Genomic DNA, 14,826 nt, shown 5'->3' on the forward strand with positions numbered 1-14,826 from the left:
CGTACAGGTGTGGTATTAGAGTTCATACATACACCAACACTACACTCAAACACTAACCTGTTCTTCTGTGAGGGGGAGCCAGTATATACAAGGAGCCGCTTTGGTCTTGAGGAACAAGTCGTCTAGAAGCTTTGCAGGAGCCTCTTCTCCCTTCTCTGTTGGTGACAAAAACACTTCCCCATCAGCAAACACTTATTTTTCCACATCATTGTATCTTTACTGTATGTCTCTTCTACTCCCCAATGGCTGCACTGTTTTGAGCTGAAATATTCTCACACAGCTCCACAAAACACCCACTAGTGGGAGTGCGATGAAATATCAAAATATCACGATATATAACCTTATGATGGATCATTTGCATGTCATTCAGGCGGCCCTCCTTGTGAGAGTAGTAGAAAAGTGGATGGAAGTCACGAGAAAAACAAAACAAATAAGGCACCATGGCCGACATGAGCCTGTAAAGTTAAACAGAAAAATGTGCCAGCATAGTTGAAATGAAGTGTGGATGGGACAAAGCTGGATAAGGACTTAGAAGTATTTAAGAAGTGTTTCACAAGAATGCAACACAGGCAGCACAACAGACATGCACAGCCACAGTTGGTCACCGTGTTCATGGAGCTCGCTGAGAAAACTACGTAGTAAGAGAAATGCGGATTTATTTATTTTTTTATTCAAATGCTAAATGTTATGCTTTTATTGTCAACATTGTCCGAATGCAGCTCAACTTTATCTGGGTGACTCCTTCTCTTTCCAGTGATTACATTACTACTATGCTACACACACAAAAGATTTTTGTTATGATTCTGCTTAATAGATTTGATCTACTGGAAAGCCATGAGATGATGTGTTTTATGAAGTTTTACACAGTGTCAGACACCTAAAAAATAAATGTTGTTTACACATGTTTTTGCACCATTTGTTTGCAACCTGGTTAAATTATACTGCAAAACATCAACTATTAATTTTTTTGTTTTTAAATTCACTGTTTCGAGATGATGTCGTTATCGTGAGCCATGTATCGTGAAATCGCCAGCCCTACTGTTTAGCCAAAACAGTTATGTTCGGTACACACCTTTAGGGGATAGACAAGAAGGTGTGTTGAAAATTTGAGCAGGACTGATAGAAAAACATGGCTGCCATCAAGCATAACATCTTTGCAACTTATTGTCCATAGGGCACTGACCATTTTGTGGATCTGTATTACAGGTGTGCTGGCTATGTCTTCCAAAGCATTTTCTTACCCTTCTTCTCAGTCCTCCTCTCCTTACTCTTTGCCCTCTCCCGTCTCCTCCGCTCTCTGTCACGGGACCTGGAGCGTCGCTCCTCTCCCGGCTTTGCAAATTCACGGATCTTGTCGCGGTCCCACTCCCGTTCCCCGCGAGCCTGTTCTCTCCGCTCCATTTCTCTTTGGCGCTCGGCCCACAGGTCCCGCACACCTGCCGCTCCTCGGTCACGATCCCGCTCCTTTTCCTTGTCCCGTTCGGGCATGAGAGGGGGCAGCCGGATCTGGGGAGGGGCCAGCTGAGGGAAGTGGTGCTCCTCTTGGTTTGGCTTCAGGATACCTTTGTGAAAGTCCAGCTGCATAGGCGAGAAGACCAAAAGAATGGCAAGGATACTAATTGGAGAATTAAGTAAATCCCTGCTATTTGCAGCTGTTACATTTCAAGACTTTCAGCAAATGGCAAAAACACGTGACAGACAGATGCAGCAACAACAACAGATGCACCCACAAAAAGTTCTAAAAATGAACATTTTTAAACGGACGTCCACCTCGAGTTCTGTCCTTTGCAGTGTTCATTTCATTGATGACTGTTTCGACTGAACACCTTTATTGAAAGTACGGTATAAACGCATTTTTAAAAAAAAGGATGCTATTCCGGTACACAGGAAAAAAACAATGAATGACCACTATGTCAAAGTTGGCACAAGAGAGTCTTAACACTATTCCACGATAGCAACAAAGCATTATACATGTTATATAAACTTCTTTTGACAGCGATATATTTACTGTGCAGGGAGGGGTCGGCGGCGGTGGTGGCCATATATACAATAAAACAGACTATAAAAACCGCTCATTAAAAAGCCATTTTAAAACAATTAAAGGATAAGCATCTCCACTGTAATTTACACTTACCATTCTGTGTTTTGAAGGCGACCAATCTTCACTTCCATTTTTTAAGGCTTAAGTGCATGTTCAGCAAGTTCTCTATTTCATCTCCAAATGTTTCTTCCTCCTTGAAAAACTATTGACATATCGCTCCAACTGTCGCTATAATCACTGAACATCCTCTGTCTCGTACACCGCCATGTTTGTTTACCTGAGCGATATTACCCCGATGATGATATAAATATAATTTTTGATATAAATGATGATGATATAAATATAATTTTTGTGAGTTTACCGTTCGCTTTCAAAAATCAAACAATGTAGAACATCTTTACAAACAATATCCAACATAACATAATATATTTAAGCAAAGTTGATGAATCACGTTAGGGACCCTTTAAGTTGCCATAAAAAACAAATTATTTACAATTTAAAGCAGAAAAATCTGCCAATAAAGTAATCCCTTGCAATTATCACAGTTCGATTATCACTCCCTCACTCCATCCGTCGCCGGAGCATGCTGGAGCCAATCCCAGCTGACCCTGGACTGGTCGCCAGCCAATCGCAGGGCACATATAGACAAAACCATTCACACTCACATTCATACCTATGCACAATTTAGAGTCGCCAATCACTCCCTCACTATATCACGTTTTTTCAGGAATTAATGAATGATCGCCATTTCATTGTTGGCTATGACCTATTAGTCAAAAATATGCATATTTAATCAAATTGCATGTATACTTCGCCTAAATAAAGCATTTTCAAGCATAACAATTGTTACACGATGGAAAATACAAGGCCTGTGTACACAGACTATACAGTACAGGAAGTTATTGTTCAGTATCCTCGGCACTGATTGGCTCAGCCTCATGCAGCATCCACCCACGTCTCTCACATATGCTTCCTACGTTGTTACACAGCAGAAAGTATCTTTGCTCTTGTGAGTGAGTGATTTCTAATAACTCCTACGTAAAGTCCACAATGGCTGCTAAAGGTGCTGCCTTTTCTACAGTCTCGTTTATGTCCAATTTCTGTCATATTTTCTATTACAATACAGTATTACGTTTACTATATTTGGTTATATGAGTGTAAAGGTGATTAAGAGATGTTATTTCATGTCTACATGGCTCTAATAATGTTAGATATGTACAATGTTAAATAAAGTACAAAAATAGTCAATTTATTAACATTGATTCATATACGGGAAAGTGAATGCCGAACCAGGAATTCATATTTAATTATTAATAAATATGTTATTACACTAATGTAACCTTGTATCCATGTTTGAAATAAATGAAACAATTATGAATCGGCAGGGATCTACTGTGTGTGTGGAAGACATGGTTACCTCATCCTGTTCACAGAAATCCACACTAAGCACTTTGGGATTGCTCTGAGGCCATTTGACTCCATGGAGAGCAGCTCTGGTGGCCACTGCCTCCTCTGTTGTAGTATACTGGGAGGGCAACACATGACAATAAGCAAATGATAAACATCTCATGTGTACAATGGTGAAAATTAAAGTTTTAGGCTTACTGTGACGTAGCAGTGTGACTTGATTTTGTCAATCCAGAAGCCTTCCTCCACCACGTTGCCCGTTTGGTTTAGCAGCTCTTTGAGTTGGCCCAAAGTGAACGGTCGGACCTGTGAACAAACAGAACTAATTTTAATATTGTGGGATACTATGTAGGTCATAAAAACTTCACTCATCTGTATCAAACCCACCAAGTTGGTCACATGGATGATGTTGGAGAGTTTGCCACGTGGAGGTGAGGGCTGCTTGGTGGATCGGACAGGGTCGTCTATAGTGACAGACACTCCAGACCTCTGTTGACTGATGGAGCGACGTACCAAACTGTCACTGGGGGAAACTGAGGAGTGAGACACGAAAAGGAAGTTTAAAAACCCTATATGTGTCTTTAGAGCCTGATTATGAGCACCAAATGTGAGAAAAAAATGTATCATATCCCTTTTGAGAAAAAAGGTCTCAAATGGTCGCTTTTGAGGTTGCTGATTTTCATGACGTCATGAAGGGTAAACCTCTGACCAACCCCTAACTAGATGAATATATGCCCACCACTTCGGGGGTGGGCATGGCTGCAATGTAACCCAAAATGGAGTCAACGAAAGTTGCAGGTGCGAGCATTTGTTAAAGAAGGTGAGAAACACTTAAGTCAAGAAATAACTCATGACAAAACACAAAAGGTGATGTCCGTGTTGATCTCGCTGCCACATCATGTCTTTCAATTTGTGTCACATGTCTTCGACAAAGGTAAAAGTAACATTAAATGTTCATTTATCCCTTTCATTACTCATTTATATGTAATGAGAATTTTTGTGCACGTAAAAACTATAAAAACGTATCGTGTTAACATTTTCAGACATGTGGTGTAACCGTTAGTTAGCAAAGTGCAGAGTCAACCGCTGATGACATCATAGACGGGCGAAGGAATTGACTTCCGGTTCCTGTTTCTATGTAGTAGCAAGCTAATCGGCTGCTAACAAGGATGTTTTGTGATAAAAATTCTGAGGTTCCACCGTATACATGTAAAAAGTGGATAATGTGAAAAAATAAGTAGTTTTGGAGACAGAACATGCAGTCAAAACAGCAGCAGCAGATGTGATGGGTAATTCACATTTGCTTCGAGGTAGGGATGCGCCGCTCAATTGGCCACCGATCAATATCATTTTTGTCTAAAAAGGTAGCCAATAGCAAGGGTGCAGCCAGGAATTCTGGGCCACATAGTCCCCCTCCCTTTTTATTTTTGTAATAATTACCTTTTTTTCCCTGACTGTCAGAGGACCTTGAAATTGTCCCAACATTTCCCCCTTATATGGCACCACTGGCCAATAGCATCCATCACAAATAAATTGAAAAATGTAGGGTTAAATCGGTATCGGCCGATTTCACTCATGGATGATCGGAATCGGCAGCATAAACCCCCCTCATCGGAGCATCCCTACTTCGAGGCATTGAGTGAAATGAACTGATCTTTGCATAGCACTTGCTAGGAGTGGCAGCTTTAGGAGAAAAGGGAGCACTTTGATTCGAGCTTGTCACACCACCTACAAGCACACTGCCATGGCAACACAAAACTGAAAGCGCAAAATGCAATAAAATGCGTGCCAAGAGCAACGATGTGTACAAGTGTAAGTAAGGGTCAAAATGCGTGCCGAAACAAAAAAAAAATGCCTACATGTTGACATGTCTGTAAAACCACTTTTAAACTGTCTAAATTTGAGCATCAAAGCTGGACTTTCAATATGTTATTGTCTTACCGCTCCAACTTATTTCAACATTTGTTGAAATATAGTACAATATGGACCTTTAAACATTAAGTTTTGAGTTGGCACCTTTCTTTGGCAGAGCATCAGGCGTGTCACATGTCTCGTCACAGAGTATTTTCTTAGATTTGTCTGTAGGGGTCATTTGCTGCATTTCTTGCTCAGCTATCTCCACCTGCTCCTCTTTCGTATCTCCCTGCCCGTTCTCCTGGTTGTCACCTGCGACCACCTGGGAAGAAGGTGCAAACGGTCAACTGGCTGTCAACAAAGACTTCCTTGTATTACTTTCCGCGCTCCCTCACTTGTGTGACCGTGCGTCGAATCTTAAGGCCTTTGTCCTGGTCGCCCTGGCTGTTGTCTTGGTTGTCCTCTTCCCCGGACATCTGCAGCTCCTCTGGGTGCAGCAGGTCGACCACGGCCTCCTGAGCTACTTTGATATCTGGGATTAAAGACTTCCGAACAAAGACACAAAGAGGGAAGGATTGAGACATAGAAACATTTTATTATACGCCAAGAAACCCACCTTGAGTGAGTCAGTAGTGATGCTGATTGATGGCTTCTTGGAAGTGACTGCTGTGCTGGAGCCCCAACGTCTCTTCCTGCCTGCCACAGCTACGGTGTCGGACTCGCCCCCTCCTCCATCGGTTGTAGTGCTGGGGAAAGTCTTGCTGTCTACAGAGGGTGCAAAAATAAATCACAAGGGGGAAAAAAAACCATCTAGAAGGACATACAAGTTTAGGACACCTACTGGCCAAAGAGATCTTACGAGCAGCAAAAGCCTTTGGAGTGGTGCTCTGGAAAGAAAGGGGGAGACAAAAAACATACAGAAACCCCAAAAGGAGCAAGGGTGAGATGAGAATTGACAGTGCATAACCCAAACGGGCAACAGCAGGTCAAACAAGGCAAGTGGCGAGGAAGGGTTTTGGGGGTTAAAATAAGGATTTAAAAAATAAAGTATGTTTGCCTGCTCCAACTGTACCACACTGAGGAGATTCCAGACATGTTCCACCTCTGCTGAAAGACCCACAGATAAAGCACTGAGAGACTACATGGCGTGCTGTGTGCATGAAGACTAAGCAAACAGGGAATACAGTGTCTGTGTTTGAATGATTCTTATTTATGTCGCTACTGTGTTTATATTGTCTATCCAATATTCCTGGTTAACATTACCCATTACCCTTATCATTGGTCATTAAAAGATTACAAATAAAACACAGTGGTGGTTCTTTCAGTGTTCTGTGAAGCAGAGGTGTAAAACACTGGAGACTCTTTAAGGCTGACCATTTCAAAGTCACAAAGGTAACTTGCTTATCTATAAACAAACTGCTGGAGCTGCAGTGTATTTGTGTTTTAGCACTACCATTCCACTATCAAAAAAAAAACTGTACAAGACACTGCTGTGATTTACGATGTGAAAAAACGTTAATTCCTCTAGCAATTACTCCTTTGCAAAGCTATACATTTTACATGGTGAAAAGTTATTGCCGGGTACCATGACACCTGATTTCCTTACTGGACTACGGCCCAACCGCACGACTGTACTGTATCTAGGCAACAAGGATCCAATCGGGGAAGGCAGAGGAGTGAGGGCATGCCTCGATTTGACTGTGCAGGAACTGGGATGGCTTTTTGTCTTTGAAGGGGGTGGGGAGGGCACGTTTCCTGATCGACTGTTGTTCAAAGTCTCATTTCACGGGCAGTCTGGGTGAGTAAGAGAGGGTCTGGAGGAGGTTCACTTTAAATGTCCAGGTAAAATATAAATCCATTTTGTCATCATCAGTCTTTTTGAAAGTCATTTGCTGTCCTGTGAAGTGTCCTGTGGCTTCTAGGCTTGAACAGTTGGAGCAAAATCAATCTTAAGCCTTTAAATGATGTGGCATTTTGAATTGTAATCCAGGAGGTATTTAGAGTCCAAACTTTGTTTGCAGGATGCGGGAAGTGCCAGGTTGTGGGTGTAAAAGTGTCACGGATGCAAAAATAAACCAACACAAAAAGAGCAGTCGAGAGTGGAATATTGATGGTGACACACCCAGTGAGTCATGCTCAAGACCACTGACGGGGCGGCTGCAGGGGAAGGCGGTGATAAGCTAAGCATGTGTGGCCACATCTAACATGTCCTTGGAGTTATGTCCATATTCAAAGTCTCTGAGGAGTGTTTGGTCCAAGCAGAGCAGCGTCTTAATTTTTTTTTTTTAATTATATCATGGCAACTATAGTTTCAAGTACATCCATTGCATTTGGAAAACTGTCCAGTGTCGTTATACTACTCCACAGGAAGAGGGTAGTATGAGGTTGGAGGCGTTTTTACAGTCACATCTGTCGTCATCCTCAAAATGGCCAGAGAAGGAAGGGAGGTGATTCATGACGCAAACACCTTCCCCTTCTCCCCACCGTCATTCATCAGCATCAGAAAGTACAGTCCAGTTCAGATCAGCAAGCAGCTCAGTTTCCAACCCCCGTGGCAAGGTTACCATGACGACCAGGGCTGCAGTTACCATGGCTGCCACTGCTGCCTGTGGTGGTCTGACGGCAGCTCCAGTTGCTGCTGGCTCAGCGTGTCACTGGAGGGCTTACAGGCTTTATTCAGTGCCATGGACAGGGGGGGTGCAGACTCTGGGCCTAACTCAGGTACCAGCGATGCACTCAAGCATATCGGGACAGGAGTTGTAGGAGTAGGAGAAGTGGAGGTGGTGTTGGTGGTGGCGGTGGTAGTAGTACGCAGCTTGTACCATTAGGGGCAATGGAAGAGGCATGGGCACCTTCATAACAAAGCAATCAATGTGGTTTTAAAACAACAATCACACCATAAATATAAATATATGTATATAAGAGAGAAGCTTTCATGAGGGGATACAAAAGGCTAAAGATCAAGGGAGGAGGCGAGAGCAAAGGGGGAGACAGTGAGAGGAAGAAAGAGGCAAGAAACAAGCCATGATGCATCATAACACAAAACCACTCAATAAAATACTAAATTAAATTAATTCTTCATATGTCATGAAAGGTATACAGGATAAATGCTACATATGCCAAACAACAAAACAAGCATGTGTTGCAGCCTCTCTTTAACTTAGCAAAATATTTCATGCCAAACATGTAACTACGCAATTGTGCGAAAAAAATAACCTGCACTCAAGAGGGGGTGATATTTATTGCATTTTGCCCTTCTTCCGACGCAGATGAGCACATCAATGAATGAGAGGCATGCACTGCTGGGCAGCACGATGATCTAAATCAACACTGTTAAAAGCTTAGGTCCAGCAGCATCAGCACTTTTGGGCCCAAACAGGAAAGCAATGTGCAAGAAATGAGGACAGTTATGAATAGTTAGTTGCATTGGACACAAAGAATTACCACCGTACCCAACTCCAACACAACCCTATAGGAAAAACAACAGCACTCCAATTGCTTCGACTCTTACAGAATTACAACTAAAAGCAAATGGATCAGGTTGTGTTGGGTTTGAGTGAGTAAAGCGTCAACTATTCATGCTTGGATGTGAATGATGATGCAAGGTTAGTTGGAGACTGTGACTGCCACCCCCCCACCCCCAGCCCATCAACCCACTCTCTCCTAACTTACCTCCTCCAGGTGGCTCTCAATGTTGACTTGCTCGGCTCCTGACGCCAGCTGCTGGGCCACGGGGATCTCCAAGTCTGGGTCAGCCTCCGACACAGCAGCCAGGCTTGGCTCGGACACCTCTCTGCGGGTTGAGATGTTAGAGGAAAGAGCAAAAGGAGAAACTAAATGTGTGTGGTCTTCAAACAATACAAATTAACACCTTAAAAGTTGTTGGTGGGAGACAATTTCAACACTGCCCAAGCATGTAGTCTAGTCAGAGAAATGTAATGCGATTATTCCTTGCCAGTTACATATGATAACCACATTTGTAAATTAAATCAATAGAAAGACTAAGGACTCCCGCTGTGTGTGATCTTTGGACCGCAGAGGAGAACTTGTGTAACCATGACAAGAAACTTTCTTGGAGAAATGTATCCCAAAGTGTCTTCTTTTGTTGTGCTCTGGTGGTATATAGAAAATACACCTCCACCCCAAATATGATGGTAAGGGAAACAAGAATAGACAAAAAACAGATATATCATTAAATTAGAATTACATGTGTAAATGCAGCCTAGGCTAGCTCACATCCGCAATCACAGCAGAAATATTGTAAGGTCCCAGGGGACAGAAATGAATCCGAGTGCCAGGTGGGACAATTAACACCACAACGGCTCATCCACACATACAGTGTACAGATGTCTACTTTAATGATCTCCCTTGACTACAATACCATCCCACAAATACAGTCATAACGTGGGCAGGGAGATCCTGTTTCTGTAGTAGGACATGTATGTCTATCAGCAAGTGTCAAAATAGTAGTTTATTATTATCACACGAACACGAAATCATTGCTCTATGAGTTATTAAATACTACATAATACTTTCAGGGCTATTTTTGGCACCGATCGACGAGAAACGCAAACCTCTTGTCTTTTCTTCAACGAATAAAAAGACACACGGCGCCATTCCCACATGCTTACATCTATCGTCCTCACTTTAAAGCTTACGCAAAAGTAGTAGATCCCTGCTAACATTAATTAAAATACAAGTGTTCCCGTTTCGTAAAACCACCATGGGGAATGGACACAATGAGCGAAACCTCTGCCCCATTCTTACCCGTTTTTGTTTCCTTCGGAGACCATTGTAATTGATCTGGAAGAGGTTTCCGGCGACGGAAAACAATGCAGCTGTCGAGATTTTCACCTGAAAACGTGGATGCCGCAGTTGTCTTTACTCCAGAATAGCTAATTACTGCGTCGGTATAGCGGATGCAATGTGGGCATGGCAGCCATGTTGGCTAGTGAGCGCCGTGTCGTAGGGAAAGGAAAAAAAACGACAATTTTCCGGTTTGATTTTCAAAATAAAAGTTAAAATAACGCAAGCAATTCGTAGTCATTTTAATGTGAATGCAAAACATTGGTTTAAAAACATTTCCTCTCATAATTTATGTATTAATTTTGTAATTACAAGGCGTGTTTTACTATTAGCAACGTGCGGACATTAGATACAATATAACAGACGAGACGTGGGGGTGGGGTGACGGGTTGGACGGCCCAACAGCCAATCGGGTTCTAGGGCTGCCCCAACATATGCCTGACAAGAAATATAACATGCGACAACTCAGCGACGTTATCAAGGGATTTACATTCAATTTAAGTTCCACGACTACAATATTTTTGAAATGACCCCTTAAAAGAAAATAAAATAAAATTTAAAAAAAAAACTTGTAATGGATTAGTTTTGGTCAGGCATGTACACAAAAACAATACAAATGTACTGTATGATGTATCAGATAATCGTCACAAGTTTTCACCTACAATATCTACACACCAGTGCAATAATTACTTTGTTTAGGTGTGAAATGTGTGTAAAAATTAGGGTGACCATATTTTTATTACCAAAAACCAGGACAAAGCCCAACAATGAGATACTCAAAGTTGACTCACATATGCCTTATAATTTCAGTAAATTTAAAGTATGTCTCCACCTTATGCATAGACAATTGTTATATTACGAAATACTGTACTACGTCCAAAAACACAGAAACCTGGGGTCAAATGCTTCTTAGGTTTTGGAATGTAATCAATATTTTAGGAAAAAATGTGTCCTTTAACATTGCAAGAACTTGGGGATTTCAAACGCTGTTTGGCATGACGTGCCCAGACTTCAACTCGGAAAGCGTTGCATACGTTTTCCTCATTTTCGGCTTCTTGTGGATTTTGCCAAAAAGCCACCCACAAGGCAGCCTCTCAGCGATTATGTCACATGAAATTGAGCTCCTACTGCCTGTCAATTTAATGGCCCAATGAAAACCAGGAAATTTTCATTACTTTCCTTAAAAAAAACAAACAGAACAGACAGGAAAAGATGTGGAAACAGCACATGTCCTGGATATTTGGTCACCCTGGTATAACTGACATTTGTTTTTGCTCTTGTGGTTATGGTGTTGCTCAAAGGCACTGAAAGAAATCGCTGACTGCTCTGCTCCTGTAGTGTCTAAGTCGAATTTATGCAACAATTATTTTTTGTTTTAGTGCATGTAAACATAGCAACTGCTGAACATGTTACAGTGATTCTTTGTAGCCAGGGCCTAATTATTCTGAGGTACTGTTACAGACCTTTTCAGGAGGCGACCCTTCTCTTTTGTCTCCTCATTTGGTTCTTGTCCTAGGTCAGCTTTCTGTGACGACACACATTGAAATGCAAATAAGAGTACTTGAGCTTTAAAACATAAAATTGGCAGCCCAGGCAGTTGCCAGATCTTTTCTCATCTGCTTGATCACTGACCTTGAGCTGCCTCACACGGCGGGATTGAACCCTAACTGGTGATGATGATGAAGAGCTTGAAGAGGAGTCCGATTGTGAGTCTGAGTCAGATGAGGAATTTGCGTCTTGAGTTTCGGTTGTAGCAGTCGTAAGGTTGTCATCTGCCTGTTTTTCCTTGTTAAGCTCATTTGTCACCCTTTCTTTGACTTCGTCTTGCTGGTGTTTGCTGTCAACCTCCATCTTCTCTCGTGGCATCTGGAGCAGAGACTGGCTGGTTCCTGCTGAGATGGCAGACCCCGCCTCCTCTGACTCCATCTTGTGCACCAGCATTGAGAGGGGGCCTGGCCTGCGCTGTGCGAGGGGCTCAGGACTGCTGGAGCGGGAGCTTGAATCGGAGTCTTGCCTCTGCCAGGCGGGAGGTGGGAGACCCTGTGCGGCTTCTGAGCTTTCTCCCTCTTTGTGGTCAGTGTCCGGCGGGCTTTGCTTGGGAGTATCCGGGAGGCGAAACAGGTTTGGAGGTGGTGAGGGAGGAGGTGTTGGGTGGCGTAGTTGCATCAGGTTTTGGTGTGGATGTGGTGGTGGAATGTGCTGCGGAAGCTGCAGCTTGCGTTTGGATCTTGCGGCAGCAGAAGGCGCACTAGGCATCTGTGGGGGCTGTGGAGGGGCACGGTTGTCTTTTCGTGCCTCACCAGTACCAGGCCTCCAATCATCATCATCCTCACTATCACTGTCATCATCTTCATCACTCTCCTCATGGACCTGATCTCTGGCTACCACACCAGCAGATCGGCTGAGGTGGAGAACAGGGTGAGCTGATCCGGGCTCTCTGGGCGCCACTCCCTCTTTCTCATGGGCTCTGGACACAGCAGGGGGTAAGCCCTGGTGGTCGGGTTGGCCCAAGACGCGCACTGAAAGGGAGGCCACAGCACGGGGAGGTGAGGGGGCTGGTGGCTCCTTGTGTCCCTGAGGAAAAGTGGCCCTCTGCCTCTTCGCTCCTGGAACGTCAGGGGTCTCCTGGTTAAACATCATGCCCTCACCCATCAGAGATCCACCTCCAGCTATCTGCTCTGTCCTGTTGAGTGCGTGCTGGGGCGGCATGGGGTGTTCCTGATGGGCAAAAATATTCGCGTCAGTCATGACTGTATGCATTCTGGTACAAGTCAATATGTGGGACACAAACCATGTCGGAGACAGAGGAGCAGCTATCATTGTCCGACTGGTCTTCATCTTCTGCTACAGCTGGACTTTCTGACAGGAAAATAAGGGAGAGATTGATTGGTATATACAAACTTGACTGTTTAGAATCTCCACTTGACGTTTAAAGCTAATCAAGTGTTTTCTGCAGAATTAGCTTGGTTATACAGAGTGTGTATTATACCAGCTGTCTCACGCTCTAGCTGGGCCTCCCTCTCCATCCTTTGGCAGAGGAGTTCCTGTTGCTTGGCCAGGTACTGTTTTATTAAGCTATTCTGGCTCATCTCTTCCCCAATCTGCCATAAAATACCAAGTAAAACACACAAAAATGTCAAATTAAAATGCCAAAGGGCAAAACCTCAAACATTTTTTAACATCCATACAACCTGAGAGTTAGGCTGCAGCCCACTGTGAGATGAGGACGACTTTTGCAGGTTCTCCAGCATGAGTGCCTGCAAGCAAAATGCATTTAAATTATAGAAAATGCAAGGAATATATGAGGTATGCAGTTCCAAAAATGAGCATAGTTTTCTTCTGGGTACTTCAGGCTTCCTCTCACATCCCCAAAACATGCATGTTGGGCTAATTGGAGACTCTAAATTGTCAGCTAGGATATGCTCCAGCACACCCGCAACCCTCATAAGGACAAGCCGCATATAATACAATCATAGCTGTACGGTGTCATTGTGTATAGCAAGTTGGCCTCACAGTCTGGAGATCCCGGTCCGAGTCTCCCTTGGAACATCTCTGTGTCTATCTGTAGAGTTTACATGTTCTCCCAGTGCATGCGTGGGTCTTCTCCGGGTTTGTCTTCCCCCATCCCAAAAAACATGTTTGGTCAAATGGACAAGCGGCATAGAAAAAGGATGGATGGTAAACAAACCACTATGAAACTGGACTTCTGCAACTGAGAATTTACTTGTTGATGACGTGTTAAAGATGATTCTATAATCCTCATATTTGATATTTTGAGATGTAATAAGAGCAAAATTGATACATTTGGAAGAATACGTTTAAAAAGAGACACTTTTAATATACAGTATTAAGGTAAGCCTGTGTACCCGAAAAAATAATCCGGTATGGTTTATTGATGAAAGCCAAGCTCTATGGCCTTGATACAGTTGGGGCTTTTGCAAAAATGACACAAAAACATGGGCCCTGATTACATAAAACATGAATTACACATAATTAACAAATAACAAAATCGTGTTTATGTTGCTACGCGCGCCCCCATCGCTTTTAATTTGCACACGGGAGCGCGGTCACGTACAGGCCTCGACTTGACAGGTGCACACAACAACAGTGTGCAACACGGTGCCACAACTAGTTACCCAGTCAGCCATTAAACTAGCTTCCTGCTTAGCTTCTTTTACCACAAACAGTAAAACTCAAATGTTTATATGTCATTTCATACGCCATGACACTTTATGTGCTGCATTCCCTTCCCGCTTCCGAGTCACCCCTCCAAAACACACACATACACGCGCGCGCACACACACACACACCGTTAACCCCCCCAACCCACCCCCCATTCTAAACTTGTCCAGACTCGACACAAGCCGTCCATAACAAGTCCCCAGAAACTCACCCCTTTTAGTCGCTGAATGAGTTTGTTTTTCGCTCCGCTCTTGGGGAGGTTTCTATGCTCCAGCGCGGCTTTCAAATCCGCGACTCGCAGCGATTGTAAAGGCTGTCCATCAAGCGTAATATCCTCGTCCGCCATTTTGCTCCCTTTGCTTGTCTAAAGTACTCCCGACAAGCCGTCGTTACGGCTGCTGCTCGGCGTCATAGTTCGGCACTTTCCGGAGAACTTCGGAAATCCTGAAAAAAATACTGTCGGGCAGCAGTTTACTATGTGCGGCCCGGGGGCCATTTTCGCTGCTACTCGTTTTTATTGGCCCTCAGCAGACTGT

General features: G+C 43.5%; 1 protein-coding gene across 1 annotated transcript in view; it reads right to left on the reverse strand.

Annotated features, from left to right (window-relative positions):
• The window catches only part of acin1b (apoptotic chromatin condensation inducer 1b), a 15,709-nt gene extending 1,036 nt beyond the window's left edge, over nt 1–14,673 (reverse strand). Inside the window, exons 1-16 of the mRNA XM_054800366.1 lie at nt 14,502–14,673; nt 13,300–13,365; nt 13,098–13,209; nt 12,900–12,967; nt 11,741–12,826; nt 11,572–11,633; nt 8,975–9,095; nt 6,144–6,189; nt 5,919–6,067; nt 5,698–5,847; nt 5,465–5,624; nt 3,836–3,981; nt 3,647–3,754; nt 3,459–3,566; nt 1,242–1,578; nt 58–155 (exon numbers count right to left, since the gene is read on the reverse strand). Of these exons, the coding sequence (XP_054656341.1) occupies nt 58–155; nt 1,242–1,578; nt 3,459–3,566; nt 3,647–3,754; nt 3,836–3,981; nt 5,465–5,624; nt 5,698–5,847; nt 5,919–6,067; nt 6,144–6,189; nt 8,975–9,095; nt 11,572–11,633; nt 11,741–12,826; nt 12,900–12,967; nt 13,098–13,209; nt 13,300–13,365; nt 14,502–14,636 (2,952 nt within the window). The 5' untranslated portion in view covers nt 14,637–14,673. The remainder of the gene's footprint in view (nt 1–57; nt 156–1,241; nt 1,579–3,458; nt 3,567–3,646; nt 3,755–3,835; nt 3,982–5,464; nt 5,625–5,697; nt 5,848–5,918; nt 6,068–6,143; nt 6,190–8,974; nt 9,096–11,571; nt 11,634–11,740; nt 12,827–12,899; nt 12,968–13,097; nt 13,210–13,299; nt 13,366–14,501) is intronic.
• Between the last annotated feature and the right edge of the window lie 153 nt (nt 14,674–14,826).

This window comes from Dunckerocampus dactyliophorus, chromosome 15 (genome assembly GCF_027744805.1).
Source record: "Dunckerocampus dactyliophorus isolate RoL2022-P2 chromosome 15, RoL_Ddac_1.1, whole genome shotgun sequence".
In the NCBI taxonomy this organism is placed as follows: domain Eukaryota; kingdom Metazoa; phylum Chordata; class Actinopteri; order Syngnathiformes; family Syngnathidae; genus Dunckerocampus; species Dunckerocampus dactyliophorus.